At 58.9% G+C, this 18,775-nt stretch overlaps 1 protein-coding gene across 32 annotated transcripts in view; it reads right to left on the reverse strand.

Moving 5' to 3' along the window:
- The window catches only part of NCOR2 (nuclear receptor corepressor 2), a 223,482-nt gene that overhangs the window by 77,676 nt on the left and 127,031 nt on the right, over positions 1-18,775 (reverse strand). For 28 of the 32 annotated variants that reach the window (XM_029221371.1, XM_029221524.1, XM_029221437.1 and 25 more), the window contains 4 exons: positions 17,838-17,931; positions 14,997-15,175; positions 11,514-11,568; positions 8,967-9,065 (listed from right to left, as the gene is read on the reverse strand). In XM_029221371.1, coding sequence (XP_029077204.1) covers positions 8,967-9,065; positions 11,514-11,568; positions 14,997-15,175; positions 17,838-17,931 — 427 coding nt within the window. The remainder of the gene's footprint in view (positions 1-8,966; positions 9,066-11,513; positions 11,569-14,996; positions 15,176-17,837; positions 17,932-18,775) is intronic. The other 4 variants (XM_029221462.1, XM_029221430.1, XM_029221620.1 and 1 more) reach the window with 1 other exon arrangement.

Raw genomic sequence — 18,775 nt, forward strand, 5'->3', positions numbered from 1 at the left:
CAGGTGCTCTGTCTCTCACCCTGGGGAATCACAGGCCCCTCTTCACCCCCGTTTAAGCCAAACTGTTCATTCCCTCCACAAGCACGCTCACAGAAAATACAGTCCCCGACCTTCCGGAGCTAGGACAGGACCGATGGAGGTTGCAGGGACAAGAAAACTTTAAAAAGGCCCGGCACATGGCAGGTGTGACAGTGATTCGTCCTGACCAGCGGGGATGAGGTAGGAGGCCTCCGAGCTGAACTTCCAAAGGCTTTTGGCGGAGAAGGATGAGAGGGGACGTTTCAGGGAGGGGACTTCTTCAGGCAAAAGCATGCCGACGTGAAATCGCCCACGGTCCTTAGAGAATGACATACTGGACTTGGCTGCAGAGCTGGACTGGCTTTAACGCCCGTGCTCAGAAATGCGGGAGGTGCCCTGACAGCTGTGCACAGCCACTGAGGGCTTTTGTCAGAAGGTGGAGGGTGGGCAGGATTGATGTGTTCCATGCCGTGTTTTAGGGCGACGTGGCAGCGGGTCAAGGGGTGACCATTGGTTCCAGGAAGGAGAGGAGAGAGTCCAGTGAAAAGGTGGTACCAACCATCCAGGGAGGAGCTGGTGAGGTTTAGTGCTCAGATGACGACGGGTCCTCTAAATGCCTGATGAGACCTTCCTGACACCCATCAACACCGACTGCGGCACAATCTCACTCATTCATTCAACAAACACTCTGCTGAGCATGTACTACGTGCCAAGTGCCTCCAGTGAGCAAATCCAGGTGGGGGCTGCCCTCGAGACACCCTATCTCTTGGCAGTGGGGGAAGGGAGATCGCAGGAGCCCAAGGTTGGTGGGAGGAGTGGGGTCAGGGGTCAGGACCAAGACACAAGAGTTTTCTGTTGCTGGCAGCCCCTCCCTGACATTCGGCCCCCACCATTCTGATCCAGTTCACGTGTCTTCCTGGAAGGAAAAGGCAGGCAGGGGATGCCGCCTTGGCCCGTGAAGGGAGTCCTTTATAAGACACACAGATACAGGTGTGTTGGGCCAGCGCGTACCAGCTCACGAGTGCAGACTTCAGTTTCCATGAATTTTGCAGGTTAGTTGTTAAAAACAGCCATTATTAAAAATGGAAACGCACAACTTTACAATTAAAGAAATTATCATAAAAACAATGGTAGTTAAGTACTCAAAATGCATCCCTTCCCAATTACTTGACTCCATTTGGCTGTTATCTGTGCTCTCGTATGCCACTGCATCCACACGGCACAAGTAGGATACGGTCCCGTCCCCCGAGGCGCTATGCACGCCCCCTTCCCAATTCCACGTTCAGCGGGTAGCTTGGAATCAGCATGATGGGAGCATTTACACCATGGTAATTGGCACGCGCTACAGTCGGGGCTTCGCCCCCTGAAAGCTGGCTGTTAGACACTCACCAGCGCTCCACTGCACACAGACGTGTCCCCAGAACCTGAGCAACGTTCAGCACCCTCGCCTGTGACGTCTGTTCTGCCTGCAAGGAGATGGCTGCTTGAGGCAGCTAAGGCTCTGTTTTACTGTCAGTAGATCCTGTCCCGCTCCTTGGAATAAAATCAGTGGTCCACGGCACAAGGCTGGGCGATCTACCCCCTGCCCACCTCACCTACCTCCCTAATCCCCACCTTCTCCTCCTGCAAGATGCCACACTTGTTCCTGCCTCAGGGCCTTTGCACTCACTGTGTCCTCTGCCTGGGAGACTCTCCCTCCAGCTCTGCCTGACCAGTTCCTTCTTATCGCTGAGGTCGGAGCCCAAAGGATCCCTCCTCCGAGAAGCCTTCAGAGTCTGCTCCCTAAAAGCTGCCCTCTCTCCTGTCAACCGCCTCCTGACCGCAGCTTACCGTCTGTAACCGTTGCTACCACCTGAAAGAACCACGCTAATTTACTTGTGCACTGTCCGTCTCCCACGTGGACGTGACAGCTCTGGGGACCTCGTCTGTCCTGTTCACTGGGGCATCACCTAGAATGGTGACGTTGCGATGGAAGGACAAAACAGACTGGAACTTGGTCACCGCCTGCCCTCCCCCGGGGCCCCCTCCTGTTGTGGCCGGAGCTGGCCCAGGCCACACGAATGCTGCTCTTCTGGTAACTATTTCCTGATTCTTGGCAGCCGAGCTCGAAACGCTTGGATGGGAGGTCTGTCAGCCCCACACAGCCTCTCGCCTCCTGGGGTCTGACTGATTCACACTCACATTTTCCACGTCCTCCTGTCCCTTTGGTGTGGTGCGCCTCAGACGGTGCCGACGGGGAGCTGGGTCTCCCCCGCCACTGCATCACAGCCCATGAGAAGGCCGTGTCTCTCGTCTCCCAAAACGGCAGCCCAGCTTGCTGGGTCCCTGGGGCCTGGCCTTCCTGAGAACTGCGTCCCCCGGGATGTGTCTGGGAGACTGTGGGCCTAGACGAGCCTCCCATAGGTCCCTGCCCACTTAGCACAAAACTGGGCAGGGAATCAGGGACATCTGCTTGCTGGAGCCCTAAATCTGGACACAATCCCGTCCCCAGCGGAGCGGAAGCGGCTGCCTCCCTCAGGCCTGGGCGGCCCGGGAAAGTCCAACTGACCCCCAAGCTGGAGGCCCACCCGGCCGGGGTGGCGGTTTGGGGCAAGCACGCTCGCGCTCACCCAGCAGGCAGGGACAAGCTCAGCCCAGTCTGGGGCCTGCTACGCGGCCCCTCCGTAGATTTCACCGGCCCAGGGGGGCGGCCAGGGTCTGGGAACCGGCACTGACTGCACGGTGGCTGCCCCTCCCCCCGGGGGCTGCACTTGGCCAGCCCTGGCCTGGAATGCCTTCCGGTCACGCTGTCCCCTGTGCAAGCTGCCTGAGGCGCGGGAGTCTCTGGAGTACAGAGCAACTGGGAACAAGGTCACCTGTCCCTCGACAGGGAGCGGGGGGGGGGGCGGGGGAGGGGAGGGAAGATGAAGGAGGGTGGGTGCGGGGGACACAGACAGAGACAGGATGGATGGGGGGAAGGGGGCCTGCAGGAGAGATGGGGGAAGGGGGCCTGCAGGCCAGAGGTGGGGGAGGAGCAGGCCCCACCTCCCTGGACTTCCCCCATGACCCCCCAGGAGTGGGAGGCTGGGCGCCCTGTCCCCGTGCCCATCTCCGTGGGAAGAGAAGACAGCCCATGTGGCCTCGAGGAGGAGACCCCAACCGGCGCAGCTCCCAGCTGGGACCCCTCCCCTCTGCGGCCGCATCACCCTGGGGGATGGAAGCAGGGGCACTCACCCTCAGGGACAGCCCCCTCCGCAGCATGGCCCCCCCATCGCCAGGAGGGCCACGTGGCCACCCCCGGTCACTGCTGCGGAGCTGGGCCGTGCTGCCTGGGCCGTGCTGGCCTCACAGCCTCGGTTCCCCGACAGTTTGCATAGTTAAGCCGACTTCTGACCGCAGCATTCCTGGGTTCCAGTGCTGCAATTAGCTGGGATAATGTGGCCCCTCCATCCATGAATCATGAACTATAAACTGCTGTGCCGTCACCGGTGCTCCAAGCTGGCCCCCGGCTCAGCCGGTGATTCACCTCGAGGAGAGGGCGCTGGGGCACCACCCACACGCTCACCAGCCACTCACAGCCGGATCTCGGGGGCTGGGGTCCAGGAGGTGAGGGCTCGGCCCCCTCCTGCCGAAGCCCAGGTGTGCACGGCTGGCAGGGGGTGGGCGTGAGGGGGCTAGAATTCCTGCGTCTCCCTCTGTCAGAATACGGGGAAGCTTCTGGAAAGTGGGTGGCATCCCCTCTTAAACAAGAAGGGCATCCTGACACTCCAAATGGCCAACACGTGTCCCAGCCACGGCAGGGCCAGGCAGCAGCACAGAGGACGCCAGGGCGGCCTTGCCCTCTCGGGTCATCGAGGGTCTGAGACCAGACACATCAGACGGCCGACGCTTTTCATGCAGGAATTTTATATCCCCTTTCCTAATCATCCATGCTTTCGAAAGGCAACCACAGCAATGACGAACAAGGGGCTCAGCACAGGGTGTGGTGAGGCCGCGACGGGGCGTGTGTCACCCGAACACACGAGGTGACATCTTGCTGCCCACTCTGCTTAAGCACTGGGGCAGGTCAGGACTGCCGTAGAGTGGAGTTTGCAAACATGCAAACATGCAGGATTCGTCCCCAGGATGGACTGGCCAGGTCCCTTTCTAGAAGGGGCCTCAGCCGCTACGAACGCCCTCAGCCTCTGTGGCCCCTGGGCTAAGACCTGGCCCCCTCTGCCCACCTGGGAAGGGCCATTCCAGTGCCAGAGCACCGCCCCCAGGGTTGGTCCAGGCTGCCGTTGAGCCTGTGCCCTGCCTCGATTGCCCCTTCTGCTACTCTGCTCCCTTCCCTCCCCTTCCTTGGCAGGTGGGGACTCCCCAGTAAACACCCCTAAGGCCGAGGTTCGGCAGCAATACTGCCAGGGCACTTGTTAGAAATGCAGATTCTCAAGCCCCACTGAGGGGCGCCACCCAGCAGTCTGTGTTTTCACAAATCCTCGTGGTGAAAGTTCAAGAACTTCAGCTGGACGCCAGCTCCATCTCAGGGTCCATAACTCAGCCTGAGACACGTCCCTCCCTGGACCCCAGGAGGGCACAGCCCAAGGACACTGGCCAGGGCCAATCTGGAGTGGATGGTGGTATCGGGAGAAGGTAGAAGGCCTACGACCTGGGGAGAATAACTTCCCACCGTGGGTTCCCCTCCTCCCCAGACTTGGGGGTTTGAGCCTGGAGCCCGAGACAGCCTCCCCTCATCACCATGGCAGGAATGACCAGGGGAGGGGTGCTGGTGGCAGGTGGGTACCCCTCTGTCTCTGGCCCTGGGCCGTGTCCAGCCAACTCAGGAAATGCACCTTCTACAAGGCGGCAGCCTGGAGAAGGGCCCCGCTCGCTGACACCTCGGAAGTCCCACCTCACGTCTACCTCAGAGGCTCTTAATCGGGACGGGCTGTGAGACGCCGAGACAGCTGGGCTCGGCTGACACCCTCTCTCTAGCTTCCTGAAGGATCGTGGTCTCGTGCAGCTCTCAAGGAGAAGCTTTACAGCCCTGGCATGCAGTAGGCACTCAATAATTGTCCGCTGCATGACCACACAATATCGTGCATCCGACGCCTCTGTGGAGGTGAGTGGGGGTCAACCTTAGAGAAGTGAAGCGGGAGGGGCCCATCCGAGGGGCATCTGTTGGGCTGACAAGCTGAGCGGTGCCGTGTGGCCATTCTCAGCCTCGGTGTGGCCGGAGCCACGGGAACCACATGAGGATCACAGCCTGTCCCAGGGTTCTGAGCTGCCAGAGGCGGGCCAAGGATGGATCGGACACAAGGATGGGACAGCAGAGCTGTCACCTGGGCGCCTGCTATGCCTCCGAGGCTGACTGCTCCCCCCCCCAACGGTGGATCGCTCTCCAGGCTCATTCCCACCTGGCTTTTCCGGCTTCACAGAGCAGAGGGTCTCTGCCTGCCTCACGCCCGACCGCCATCTGCTCGCAGTATCAGCCCACGGGGGGCCGCCACCGCCGGTGCCCATCCGTCCATCCACGTGTAGGCGCCCAAGCACATACACCCACACCCACTCCGTGCCAGGCTGGGGAACCCCTACCCGTCTCACTGGGAGATTTATCAGCAGGATCACAGGTTTTATCACAGCAGGCCCGCTGCAGCAACTGCACCTTGAACTACCAAGAGGGGCTGCGGGGTTGGTGCGTCTGCCGTTTACTTTGCTGTCACGGGGCAGAGGGAAGAGTTACGGCCACAAAGTCAACACTTGGGTTGACCCACTTATTCCATATGTATGAACAGGGCTGGCAGGCGGTGGTGAGGGCAGCGGATCTGCCTGGTACAGGAGTCCTTCCAGGGTTTACGCGTTTATTTCCGTCCCCAGCAGGGCCCGGGCCACATGGCACCTCTTCGCAGCCACAGCCGATGAGAGGGAGGGGAGAGCCCCAAAGATACGTCCCATCTCCCAAGGAGACAGGGGCCTCGTGCCCTGCCTTCTTCTCTCCTTCTGCAAGAGGCAGGGCACAGAGGCATCCCTGCTCCATCCTGGGAGCCCCAGCCTGAGACGCCAGCTTGAGCCGATCGTTAAACCTCACCAGACAAGCCCCACGTCTCTCAGCATTGTGGACGCCACAGCTGACCCAGGACAGCTCAGATGAAAATACGAAGCCAACGCTTCTCCTCTGCTATAAAACACTCCCTGGACTCTGTCCCTAGTCACATAATCCTCTCCCTACCTCTTCCCTCAGCCTTACCATACTCCAGCCCAGAGGACTTATACTGAGGGCTGAGGACAGATTTCGAGAGCAAATGTGAGCTGCCCAGCCTGTCCGGTGCTTCGTCGTTACTGGTTCCTACGCGACCTAAGATTTAAAAGTCAGGCAACTTCATATAATTCCCTATCTCCAGCTCATCATCAAAAATCCGATCTGGTAATACAGGGCCAGGTAGTCAAGAGTCAGCTGGAGCTGATATGAGGCACAAGCTCTCTAGTTAGCCCTGGGCCTCACCACTCCCTATTGCCTCCTATGGATTCTCCATCCCTTCATTCATGTAAGACCCTGGAAGGTATTGAGACCCCTGCTCCTAAGACTCTAAGGGTACTGTGCACTCTCTCGTGTCCTGGCGCTTTTCCACCTGCTGTTCCCTCTGCCCAGGACACCCTCACCTCTGTCCTCGTCCTCCCAAGAGGCGTTCCTCAACCTCATCTTTGGGGTCCCTTACTCGATGGAGCCTCTCAGGCAGACCACCGACATGCTGACTCGGAACCACCTGTGTACACCTGGTCTAGACAACGAGCAGAGTCCCCTGTGTCAGCACACAAATGTCTGACGGGCAGATGAGTCAGCTAGCAAGGCATTAACACCGTGAAGTGGGAGGCATGGCAGCCAGGACCAGGGGCAGGGGGCACCAACGGCCCCCCCACTCCCCAGGACTCATCTGGAGATAGCCCCTCCCTAAATGACGTCAGCACACAGTCTTTGCCTCCCTCCACACAAATGTGGCTCTCAGCACAGGGTGAGAATGGCCCAATCTCTTCCCATCTGACTCAGAACCCTTTCATCTCCAGAGCCCCCAGCCCAGCCACCAGCAAGGCCCTCATGAGCCCACCCACAGGGCCCCCACGAAGGCAGGGAGTCGGGAGGCACTGGGAAGACGAGCAAGAGAACTGGCACACAGGAGATGCTCGACAAACAGCTGACAACGTTTTTAAGATCAGTCTAGAGGCCTTTATCTCCCCCTTTATTTTGCCACAGTCCACGCCACGCCCTCCTCACTGCCTCTTATGCTGACACATTTATGCTCCCTGCCCCGGCATTTGAGTTTCTGCATCTCGGTCTAGACAAATTCCTAAATGCGCTTCAACTTCTAACACGCCACAGCTAGGTCTTTACAACTGAATAGCGCCAAGCCAGTAGGCCTTGGTTTTACACATCTGTTAGATGGGCGAGCAGGCTGGCCAACGGTGGCTGCACAAAACTAGAGGAAAACCCTATCCACAAACCAAACGCAGCCACCCTTCAATGATCCAGGCCAATGACAACCAATGCTCAGTCTCAATCACCTTGGCCTGACATGCAGAATGCAGTGAGGGGTTTACTCTCCCGTCAGCAGATTTGCTTCCTTAATTATATGTGGCTTAGCCAACAGAAAAGTGGGTCTGTACTCCTGAAGCAAAGTTCCCAGAAAGCAAGAAAGGAGACACGGGATGCAGGCTAGGAAGCTGCGTGGACCAACCCATCGTAGGCTATGGGGCTTGATCATAGAGTGACGGTTTCACAGGGGACACTGGGACCCCACGGGTGATGGCTGGACTTGATGCTCTCAGGGTCCGGCTCTCTCCAGCCTCGGGAAGGGAAGACGGTGGCCCTGGGGTAGGGGTGGGGGTCTGGGCTGGAAGACGCCAATGACAGGGACCACCCACCTAAGAGAACCTCTGTGTCCTGTCCTCCCAGCACATGCTAATCCCGGCCTTCGTCCCTTTCCCCCGTCCGGTCCCCCACGCCAGAGGCCCCAGGGAAGGGCCTGCCTCGATCCCCTCCAGTCCGGCATCTAACAGCAGTGCCCAGAGCTTCTGCAGCTTCCGGCCCGCATCCCTCCGCCTGCAGCACAAGCCCACTCCCCCTCTCACCCCCGTAGTCCCAGCATCTGTTCTGGGCTGATTCTTAACAGCCTGGACGTGAAACAAATCCCTCCCCTTCCCTCCATCTCCCCAACACCAAAACACTCGCGAGCCCCCTTTAAAATGTGTGCCACTGACCCCCTTCATCTTTAACATAATTTACAGAATCTTTTTTTAAACGAATTCCCTTTTCGTCTAACTCAGAGGTCAGCAGACTTTTTCTATAAAGGACCAGATAGTGAATATGTCAGGCTTTGCAGTTTCTGTCAGGACTACCCAACTCTGCTGTTGTAACAGAAAAGCTGCCACAGTAATATGTCAACGAATGGGCATGGCCGGGTGCCAATAAAACTTTATTCACAAAAACAGGTGGCAGGCTGGACTCACCCGTGAGCCATAGTTTGCCAAGTCCTGCTCTAACCTAAATCATCCTTCAGTCATATCTGAAGCACTGATGTCTGAAAAACGGCACTCTAAAGTACTGGCTGTTTTTTTCTTTCACATACGCATTACGCCAAAACACCAAAAATTCTTTCTAAATTTTAAATGTTAAGTTTGTAGACCAGCCCAAGTCATCCTGGAAGCCCGGCCCTTGCTCTGGGGATGCGACCCTAATCCACCACAGGGATGGTGACAGGGTCACCAAGCCTGGAGTTCTAGAATTTTCCAGGCTGAGGGTGGAAGCGGCCATTTCTCCCAGGTCTCTTCTCTGCTGCTAGGATAGGAGCAACACCCCCCAGAGAGGGTCTCCCAGCTGCCACGGAAGGGGCCCAAACTGAGGGACCCGCTGCTGAGAAACACGAGAAGATGTCACCGCACGCTGCCCCCGAGCAGGCCGGGAGCCCGCCCGGGAGCCCGCCCCGCCCCCTCCTCACCTGGCCCTTGCCGCGGCGCCGGTAGCTGCGCCTCACCAGGCTCTTGTAGTTCTCATTCTTCTTGGTCAGGTAGTAATAGAGGACACACTCAGCCACCGTCTGCAGGATGGAGAGAGAAAAGAACTCTGAGGCGTGTGCAGTGCAGGCGGTCAGAGCAGGAGGCCGAGAGCCAGAGGCCTGGGTTCCAATCCTGCCTCCTCCAGGTACTGGCTGGGTGACCCTGGCCAGCTTACCTAACCTCTCTGGGCCTCGGTTTTCTCACCTGTGTAGTAGGGGTACTAACAGCACGTATTTCACAGGGTTGTCATGAAGACCAAGTAAGTTAATACACATACGTGTAAAGGACTTAGGGCCACAGAACACGCCCTGCAGAGGTGTTAACCTCTTCGCATTGTGGCTGGTGCTACTGGCAGTCGTAAGGACGAAGCTGTCACCTGCCATGCCAGCCCCAGAGAACAACGCCTCCGGCTCCCCAGCTCGGGTCCGTTCGCTCACCCTAGATTGCTCCTCCCTAACATTTAGGGGCCTGAGTAACCTCTTCCAAGCTTCGTGCATCCAGCCTAATGTCGCCACGCAACTCTTCGTCTCTTGGGACATTTATGTCTTTTCTCTGCTTCGGTCTTTGCCCCGCGGACCGGGGTCTGAATCCTGGCACCGCCACTTGCTGAGTAAATGACTGGCGCTCTTGGAACCCCACCACCTCCTCGTCCAAATGGGACCAGTAAGAGGGCATCGCCCTCAGAGAGCAACTGAAGGACAGAAGACGACGATGCCGCCACCTGCGGCCACGGGGCCCAGTCCAGGTGACGGCTCGCCAATGCCAGCAGCTGTTACTGAGATAAGGTAAAATGTTTCTGTGATGCTCGGTGCTGGTGCCAAGCCCGGAACTGGCCTCTGAGGGGCAATCGTGAGGGCCGCTGGGTGCAGAGGACGGCTGGGCCTCAAACCCCCTGCGTCCTCATCCACTTCCTAGAATGGACTGTGAACAGTTCAACCGGACCACAAGCACGGCCCGCAAAACGGTTAAGGAGAACATTTTATAATCAGATGCCAATACCTGCAAGCGGGGGGTGTGGGTGTCTGACTTCCCCTCGGGCAACTCAGGAGGCTGCCTTCCTGGGCTGGGCGGCCACGGGCTGGCCCCAAGCATCACTTGCCCTGCAGACAGGCACGGGCGGGCCAGTCCACCGAGCTCCACCCTGCCGTTGGCCTCACTTACCACCAGGAACCGCCAATCCCCAAAGGCACAGCTGGCGGCCCCAGCTTCAGACCCTCCTGGAAGCTCTATTTAAGTCTCAGCTTGGGCTGCCTCTTAGCCAAAGAACACCGTAAAGTTTATTCTCCAGCGTAGAGACCTCTGATTCCCTCGTTCAAACAGTTCTGCTCAACTGCCAATTTCTGAAACCCCTGCTTCTGTCTCCGGGGAGCCCCGACCTGGAGTCTCCTGGGTTGTCCACACCCCTAGTAAGAACCTGTCGCTAACTCAGAGGAGAGGCTATTTATAGAGCTCGCCTCTCCACACTGGATTTTCAGGCCGGGAGAGATTTCGCTTCCCCACGCTGCCCCATCTCCCTCCTTCTACGGGTACCGGCTCATTGAGGGCAGACGCTGAGAACAACTGTTACCCTTTAAGATACCCGCCTGGATCCGGTTCCCACCGCCCTCCCCAGCGAGGAAGCATGAGGCCTCCAGTAGCATGGTATTTGCAAAGCCGGGAGTGGGCAGACACCCCGTCTGAGAGACGAGATTCGGCGAAACGCTGCTTTAAACACCCGGAACAGCAGCCCCAGAAAGTAAACCTTTTCAGGAAGCTTGTCTGGCTCCGCCCTGATGATGCTGGGGTCCAGCGGGCGACTCTGACACAGGGCCACGTCCAGCCCCCCAGACCGGCTCCCTCCTACCTGTGGCCGCTGCCCAGCCTAGCCTCGTGGGTACACAAAAGGGGGCTTTACCGTTTCCTGGGACGCTTTGTGTCCACCTGCCAACAGGGAGCCTGAGCAGAAAGAGGCACCGCTCCAGGCTGGGTGTGGGGGCAAGGCGGAGCTCAAGCCTCAGCTCTACGAAAAGGGGATGAGGATAAACCACACGCCAGCCACACGCCTGGCTTCCCATCAGGGGTGTCAGGGTACAGTGACCATCAGAGGGACCTAGAAAGGTCATTCCATCCAGCGCCCTGGAAGATCGCCACTCTTGCCTATAAAGCCTTAATTAGGGTGCCAGGCATGGCATGGCTTCCAGAACCCATGTCCAGTCTGCCAGGATGCTTTCTGCCACGTCTGAGGAGCTGGTGCACACAGCTCTCCTGGGGTTTCCCAGCCTGGAGCTCCGCCCTGGGAGAAGGGGGCGGGGCCTGCAGTTGCTGCTCCCAGGAGGGAGGAAGGAGGGAAGTGCCGTCTGACACAGCAAGGAGAGCACGGGGCCAGCAGGCAGAGGCCTCGTGGGTAGGGAGGGAGGGTCCTGCGGCCCAGCCCAAGCGGCTGGCTGCCCCCAGGAGTGGCCCCCAGAGGGGAACGGGGCGGGTGGCGCTGGGCCGGTGGGCAGACTCACCTTCCTCTCCAGGAACGATGCGATCAGGCCGAAGTTCTTGGGGTGCTGCATGAATCTGCGGGGAGAGAAGGGCGGGCCTGAGATCAGGCCGAGGAGGGCTGCCCAGCTGGGCGGCCGCCGAGCTCCAGGGAGCCTGCCATCTCCGCTGGCCCAGCACCGCCCCGCTCAGAGCAATTAAACCCAGGGGGGTGTGGGAAGGGCCGCGGCAGGCGGGACGGAGGGCTAAGAGAGGGCGTTCCTTGGAGTGAGTCACTGGTTTTAGCGCCTTTGAAAATACATTTGTTTGTCCTGCTGGAGGCGGGTTCCAGGAAAAATGAGGACATGACATGCAGCCCTTCGGTGGGGTTCCCCCCCTTTTACACTCTGCCTTTGTTTCTGTCTCCGGCTGGGCCTGGGAAGCTGGGCCTCGCCCGGCCCACGCGGGGCCGCCACGGGCGAGGTCGCGGGGCAGGACCCTGAGAGGCGAGCGCAGAGGCTTCGAGTGCCCGCCAGGAGGCAGGCAAGCCGGCCCAGAAGGCGGAAGGAAGGGACCCAAGCTGGAGGGGTGGCGGGGAGCTGGCACCCCACCAACTGGCTTCCCGCGAAACAGGGAGAATTACTGGGAAAGAGCTGGGCCAGACTGAAATGTCAGGGCCACAGGAGCAGGCGGACAGCGGGGGCGGAGATGTGGGTCACGGCTGCTGGGGCCCCGGGGATGCTGGGTGGAGCCTCGGCCCGCCCGTCCCCAAGACGCGCCACCGCCCCGCGGCCTCCCTGGGGAGAGGAGAGTCTGCTGGGGACGCAGGGGCCCCGGGGTCCCCCCACCCCCCCGCCGCCGCCGGAGGGAGCCTGGGCCAGCGCTGGCGATGGTCCTGCCCAGCCCTCCAGATGGCTGGGCAGGAGGCCAGTGTGTCCCTCCCCTGCTCCCCAACCAGACACTGGAGAAGCCAGAGCGGCCTCTTCTCTTTTCCCAGAGGAAGCCGCGAGTCAGAGGCAGGCTTCCCAGCCTGGGATCCTGCCTCGGGCAGCTCGCAAAGCTGGAGGCGGCTTAACGCCCTGATTTTCCAGACAGACAGTCTTCCCTTCTCCTCCCTCTCCCTGCCCCAGTGACACTTCCTTCCCCACAGATCCCTTCCTTGGGGTTTCCCCACGCAGAGGTGGGGCCCCAGGAGACCCAGAAGCACACTTGGGAATCTCTTAGGTCACCTGTTCCACCTCCCTCCAACCTACACCTGGGTCCTCTGCCATGTTTCCTGAGAGTTTACTCTGACACTGGGTACCTCCAGACGGCTAAGCGAGGAGGCACTGAGGCTACACCCATTTTACAGACGTGGAGACTGAGGCTCAGGGAGGGGAAGTGGCTGCTCGAAGTCACAAAAACAGTAAGTGATGGAACTCTACGCCACCAGCACGTGATTTTCCGAGGCCCTGAGTGCTATCAGTTCCGCTGAAAACGAGAGGTCACCCAGGATCTTGAAAGACTCAAGGTGCCAAACTGGGTCTCAGCAGACATCAGCCCAGCCTGGGGCCCCCATTCTGCAGCTACTGGACTAACAGTGTGAAATCCTTAGGTCGGAACAGCAACATGAAAAATCCAGAAAGGCCAAAACACAGAAAGCATTCCCAGAAACCTCTTTTTTTTAAAAGAAGGCATAAATAAATAAAATATCAAACATACCAGGAGGAATTTAAATACCTAATGCAACAGTAATTCTTAGCATCCATGACCATCCTACAGTCACTTCACTGGTTTTTAAATTGTACAACACCAGATACGGGACGACTTGATTTGACGTCTGTGACCGTGAGGAACTAGAAATGAGCCGCTAACTACCTGCGTTTCCTGTCTCTGAGCAGTAAACCCCAAACACACGGCAGGAATTGCTCCCCAAAGCGCTATTTCCTGTGGAAGGTCGCTGCATCTGTGTTAGGCGCTCGAAGGTGCATTATTACACCGTCCCTCTGTTTTTATGTATGTTTTAGAATTTCCATAATCAAAGGCCATTTAAACAAACAAACAAAAACTTTCCACTCAAGACCCTCTTCAGTCGCTCCTCCTGCATTTCCAAGTCCTGGTGTCTGCCCTGGCTGATGCACCCCAGCCTTGCCCACGACCCAGAGCCATCCCCGTCCCTGAAGCCCAGTCTGGCACTTTGGGGCCGCCCAGCTCTGCAAAGGGCAGAGACAGCCCCAGCCCCTGCGGCCTGGCCCCGCAGTGGGTGGCTGGAGAACTTGGGACACCTCTTTTGAAGAAAATCTGAGGCCTTCTCAGGAGGTGGAGGTGAACGTGGACGCCCCGAGGCTGAGTCCCCCATGCCCTCCTGGCTGAGCGCTGAGGCCTCCGCCTCAGCTTCCCACCCTCTTGCCTTATGGGGGTCCTGGGTCCTGAGGAGGCGCTCTGTGCCCAGGATGTGGTTCCCTGGGACACACATTTTGAGTCCGGTTCCTCACTCGTCTCCCCAAAACAGTCATTCTGCTCTTTCATTTTAGAAGAAGCCCCAAGCTTCACCTCTTAGCATCCAGTTCCTGCCTCTGCTTTCCAAAGGCCCCCCCACCCTGCTCCCTGGCTCCATAGCCCCCTCTCCCCCGACAAGCCTCTCCATTGCAGCTGAGCCCTTGCCCCGAAGCTGGGGGAGTCTGAATCCTGCCTCCACCATTTGCAAGCTGTGTGACCTTTGTTAAGTGTCTTAACCTCTCTGAGCCTCTGTTTCCTCATGTGCGTAATGGGGATGGCCTGGTAACGCTGTGATGAGGGATAAGGGGGACAAATGCACAAACCCCAGAAAACATCTGTCCAGCGTCTGTGATGAAGGATGCGCTCCACAAATAGCCGCTTTCCAAGTAAAATGAAAACCGAAAAGTCACCGGCAGCCACATAACCCCGCCCACGGCTTCAGCCCAGCCTCGAAGGCCCTCCTGCCTTGTTCTTCTGACACACACTGCCCCATTTCACATGAAACTGCCTTGACACTTTGTACTGGTTTGAATAGTGTCCCCCCCCAATATCATGTCCTCCCAGCACCTCAGAAGGTGACCTTATTTGGAAATGAGTCCTTTGAGGATATAATTAGTTAAGATGAGGTCATGCTGGAGTAGGGTGGGCCCTGAATCCAATGTGACTGGTGAATTTATAGGAAAAGGAGAAGACACACAGAGACACACAGGAAACAAGACCACATGAAGACACAATGAGACGGTGAGATCCATCTCCAGGCCGAGGGATGACAAAGATTGCCAGCCACCAGCAGGTGCCAGCCAGGTACGAGACCTGGGACAGACTCTCCCCTGGAGCCTTCAGAAGGAACCACCCCAGACCACACCTTGATCTTGGACTTCCAGCCCCCAGAACTGCGTGAGGATAGATTCTTGGTGTTTAAAGTCACACGGCTGGTGGTCATGTGTCGTGGCAGCCCTAGGAAGCCAACACAAGACTCAACAGGACGGGTTTCCCGGGACAGGGGAGGGTGGCCCGGCCAGGCCCGCCTCCCAGTGACGGGGACTCACTTCTCCCGGAAGGTCTCCTTCTCCTGCTCGCTCCACAAGTTCATGACCTGGCGGTCTTTGTACACCTTCATGGGGTCGTCCATGAGCCCGTTCATGTTGATGAACTTGATTCGCTGCTGGTCGGCGTCGTACAGCATTGGTGGGATCACGGCCAGCTGGCGCATCTGCTTCTCCAGGTTCTGGAGAGAAACGGAGACGCAGAGGGCTCCGGTTGGAAAGCACAAGACAGCGGGGACGGGGGGGGGGGGGGGGAGGGGCGCTTGCGCCAGCACCGGGGAGCCAGGTGGAGAGCAGAGGATAGGGGTATTCCGGGCACGACAGGAGAAACGCAAAACCGGAGAGAAAGTGGATGATGAGTTAAAAGATAATAATAGCCCGTGCAGGGGAAGGGGGAATTTAAAGGCGGCCCCAGAGAGCTTTATGGTGGGCAGGGCTGTTAAATTAAATGCAGAGAGCAGCAGCCACCTTATCTGCAGAAAGAGGGGAGCAATGAATCTTCCACTTGGAAATGCAAGTGCCATAAAATACCGCAAGAAAGATGTGCAGCCCAGCTGGGCCGGACTACCTCAGGAGACGGGGCCTGGCCCTCCAGCTTCAGAGGGCACGCGGGGTGGGGGTGGGGAGCTGCCTTGCTCTGGGGGGGCCCGGTGAGGCTGCAGAACCATTTCCTCGGCCGCCACCCACCCCCAGTCCTGGATCCAGCTCCTTCAAGCGTGCCCACTGGGGACCAAGCCTGCCCAGCCCCATGCTCAGCAGGAGTCGGGCGGGCTCGCTCCTAATGCATCAGGATGGCTATTAAGAGGCTGTGAGCCGCCACTCAGCTGGACTCATTTCCCAAATCTCTGCAGCCAGCCCATTACTGGCGATTAATTACCCATCTCCGGAGGCAGGCGAGGGTCCAGCCCGGCCAAGGTCAGCCGGTTCAAAGGCTCCGCTGCCCAACCTCCCACATCCAGGCTCTCCATTCAGTGCTGGGGATTCCCAACAGGGGCAGGGAAGCGCAGCGGGGGCAGGGCCCTGACCCTCGGCTCCAGCACCTTCACCTCCCGACCTCCTCGGCTGCCCGAGATACACAGCACTGGCAGAGCCCAGGCAGGGTTTCTCCTGGCAGGAACCCCACCCCTGCTCTGCTGCCTCTCCCCAACCGACTACCGCAAGCTCCCCCCAGATGGAGAGCATCGTTCCCACCCAGTTCCCTCCTTCCCACCCTCCCAGGGAACCTCAGGTCAGCCTGGGCTGGGTGGGGTGAAGTTTCTGCCCTGAACTCCCTTTCCAACCATCACCCGCGAAAGCTGGTCCCTCAGCATCCCCGGGGACGCTGGCGGCCACATGCTTGTGCGGCCAGGACCTGGGGAAGTGGGCCTGCGGGATGGGGGCCGGCGTGGGTGGGAGGGGGACACTGAACCGGCTGGGATGCCAGGCGCCCTGCCGGCATCAGGCAGGGAACGCACGGGAAAGGGCCGCCCTCCTCTTGTTCCCACGTGCCCCTGTGGGACGTGTACGTGGCCACAGCATCGGCGGGACAGGGGCTCGAGCGAACCCACAGGTGTGAGGACAAAGGATGTCCAAGCTCTGCTTTCTGCAGACTGAGGGGTGTTCAAAACAGGGACACAGCACGTGAAGTTTTAAAACGAACGCTCTTTTTTAACGGCCAGAGAGTCTGAACTACCTGCATCAGACCCACGTGAACAGCCTGGTGAAAATGCAGGTTCCTGGGCTCCGCCCCAGATTGGCTAAATCAGAACTGCTGGGGCAGGGCCCTAGGAAACTGCGGCTCAAGCCGGACTGCCCCTCCCCAGGACTCTCAAGTCTGTCCGAAGTGAGACTCAGTGGCCTAAGCAATGCCACCCGATAGAATGTTCTGCAGCGATGCAGGTGTTTACCGCCTGCTCTGTCCAACATGGGGCCACTAACCACATGTGGCTTCTGAGCAGCTGAAATGCGAACGGTGCCACAGAGGAACTGAAGTTTTAATTTTATTTCATTTGTGTTAATTTCCATTTAAATAGCCACGTGCAGCTAGAGATGACTGCGCTGAGCTGGAGCCGCAGTGCCTCCCATCTGGACAAAAGTTCTGCCTGGACACAAGGCCCCAGGGAGGAAGAATGTGCCCCCTCCTCTTGTGAGGCTCCTTCTTGTCTACTGTGATGTTGGGAACATGGGGGGGTGGGGCGGGGGGACTGGCACATTAGATGCTTGACCTACAAGACTTGGGAGGGGACAGGCCAGCACCAGCCCTGCCCCAGGAGCAAACGCCTCCTCCTTCTGCTTCCTGTTCACCTCTGGGCTCTGGCGACCACAGCCAGGGTCACCTGGCTGATACAAGGTCATCTGGGAACTCCTGACAGAAGGTCCCCAGCTTGGTGAACAGCTGGTGAGATGGGAATCCCCCTCTGCCCCCAGTTCTGGGCACGGGGAGGCTGACCTAGAAACCACAGCTCTCAGGCCCTCGTGCCCTCTGGCTTCTGGTCAGGCCCAACCAACGGGAAGCACTGAAAGTACACGGGGGCGGGGCTGGGGAGTGAGAGGCGGGGGTACTTATCCCGTTTCCTCCCCGCCGTGGCATCATGGATGGGGCCCTTCCTGGCCGTGTCCTACCAGGGGGCCTCCTCTCCTCCACAGCCCCAGGAAGGCCCCTCTCCCCGCTTCTCCTTCAGGCTGGGGATGGGCAATGTCTACTCCCCTGGTGCCCCACTGTCCCACCTTGCCTCTGCCCACACTTCAGTAACAAGCCCCTTGATTTCAAGCATCCAGGTGAATTCTGCTTCCTGCTGGGAGCTTCTCCACGCGCAGGGGACACAGCGGGTGGAGCTGAGGTCAGGGTCAAGGCCGTGGACTTACCTCCTGCTCCGAGAGGCCATCGATGATCTCGGACACCTCGTGCTCGCTGCGGGCGGCTGACATGGAGAGCCCGCTGCCCCGCTGGCCCACCCTGCTGGAGACCAAAGGGACACGCTCAGGATCGACCCCTCGGCAGCCAGGGACACGCGGCCGGCACAGCGGCACAGACCCGAGCCCACAGGTTCCCCAGAGGCGGCGTGTGGGCAGTGAGGAGGGGCCAGGCCTCACACCCACAGAGATAGCCCCGAGCCCAGGGGTCCAGGGGAGGGCATGGAGCCCCCAGGCTCACCCAGAAATGCCAGAACCCTTTTTCTCTCCTAAGATGCCCACCGGAAGGCCAGCCACACAGACCCACAGACAAAGCCCAGCTCTGCCTCTTCGGACCTGTCCCTCAATGTCTCCCCTGTACCACGGGGATAAGGTGGCACGTGGCTCCCAGGACTGGAGGAGGCATTCGGTGAGATACGCACCATGAGTGTCCAGTAAAGAGTGAAATCCAGCATCCCTGCTCATGGCCCACCACCTTATCCGTATGACAACAGATGTCACAGCCACATGTCACCAAGCACCTACTCTGCGCTGGGCACTCCTACGCAGGATCCCACCCCATCCTCACGGCCGCCACGTGAGACCAGCATCCTTCTCCTTTGAGCCACACCAGGGATCTCAAACTCAGCTGCCTTCAGGGGCCGCATAAATGAACGAAGCTGGGAGGTACCAGCCTGTGGCACACCGGAAGGAGAACTCACTCCACCAAAATGGATTTAAGCTTCTTTCAATTAAGTATTAAGGCTGGGCGGGCACCGAGGGACACATCCAAGGGCTTGATGTGGCCCCTGGGCTGCCAGTTTGAGACGCTGCTGTGCCTTCAGTTTCAAGCCGGCCAGGGCGCCTCTGTGGACAGTGCCTCGAGCTGGCCCAGGCCCTGGGAGGCAGGA

Source organism: Monodon monoceros, unplaced genomic scaffold (genome assembly GCF_005190385.1).
Source record: "Monodon monoceros isolate NGI ecotype Baffin Bay Population unplaced genomic scaffold, NGI_Narwhal_1 Super_Scaffold_1, whole genome shotgun sequence".
NCBI classification, from domain to species: Eukaryota; Metazoa; Chordata; class Mammalia; order Artiodactyla; family Monodontidae; genus Monodon; species Monodon monoceros.